The 635-nt window shown below is 47.4% G+C and overlaps 1 protein-coding gene across 1 annotated transcript; it reads left to right on the forward strand.

Moving 5' to 3' along the window:
* Window position 1: 1 nt before the first annotated feature.
* LOC140965415 (serine/threonine-protein kinase KIPK2-like) lies at window positions 2-631 on the forward strand (the record flags this gene model as incomplete). The annotated part of the gene is made up of 1 exon (XM_073425499.1): window positions 2-631. A coding segment is annotated over exon 1 (630 nt), but the record flags the coding sequence as incomplete, so codon positions are not given.
* Window positions 632-635: the final 4 nt, after the last annotated feature.

A 635-nucleotide genomic window follows, 5' to 3' on the forward strand; every position in this document is an offset into this window, starting at 1 on the left:
CATGCTAGGTATCGTGTATCGAGATCTTAAACCGGAAAACATTCTTGTCCGCAAAGATGGTCACATTATGCTATCAGATTTTGACCTTTCGCTTAGATGTACAGTTAACCCAACTCTAGTTAAATCTTCATCAATACCCGAGCCACCTCGAGTCTCTGGACCATGTGCTGGGTCTAATTGCATAGACCCCTTTTGTAGCGGCCCCTCCTGTAAAATGTCGTGCTTTAGTCCTAGGCTTCTACCTTCAGGTGCAAGGAGGAAGCTAAAACCCGATGCAGCAGCAGCACAAGCTAGATTGTTACCTCAGCTCGTGGCAGAACCAACAGATGCACGGTCCAACTCCTTTGTTGGCACACATGAGTACTTGGCTCCAGAAATCGTCAAAGGCGAAGGCCATGGTAGTGCTGTCGATTGGTGGACATTTGGCGTGTTTCTGTACGAGCTACTTTACGGGAAGACGCCCTTTAAAGGCTCTGGAAATGATGAGACGTTGACTAATGTGGTGTTGCAGAGTCTCAAATTTCCGGACACCCCTATTGTTAGTTTTCAGGCCAGGGATCTCATCAGAGGACTACTGATGAAGGACCCCAAGTATCGTTTGGGTACAGAAACAGGAGCTGCTGAGATTAAACGAC

The sequence above is a fragment of the Primulina huaijiensis genome, unplaced genomic scaffold (assembly GCF_012295235.1).
Source record: "Primulina huaijiensis isolate GDHJ02 unplaced genomic scaffold, ASM1229523v2 C13135006, whole genome shotgun sequence".
Lineage (NCBI taxonomy): Eukaryota > Viridiplantae > Streptophyta > Magnoliopsida > Lamiales > Gesneriaceae > Primulina > Primulina huaijiensis.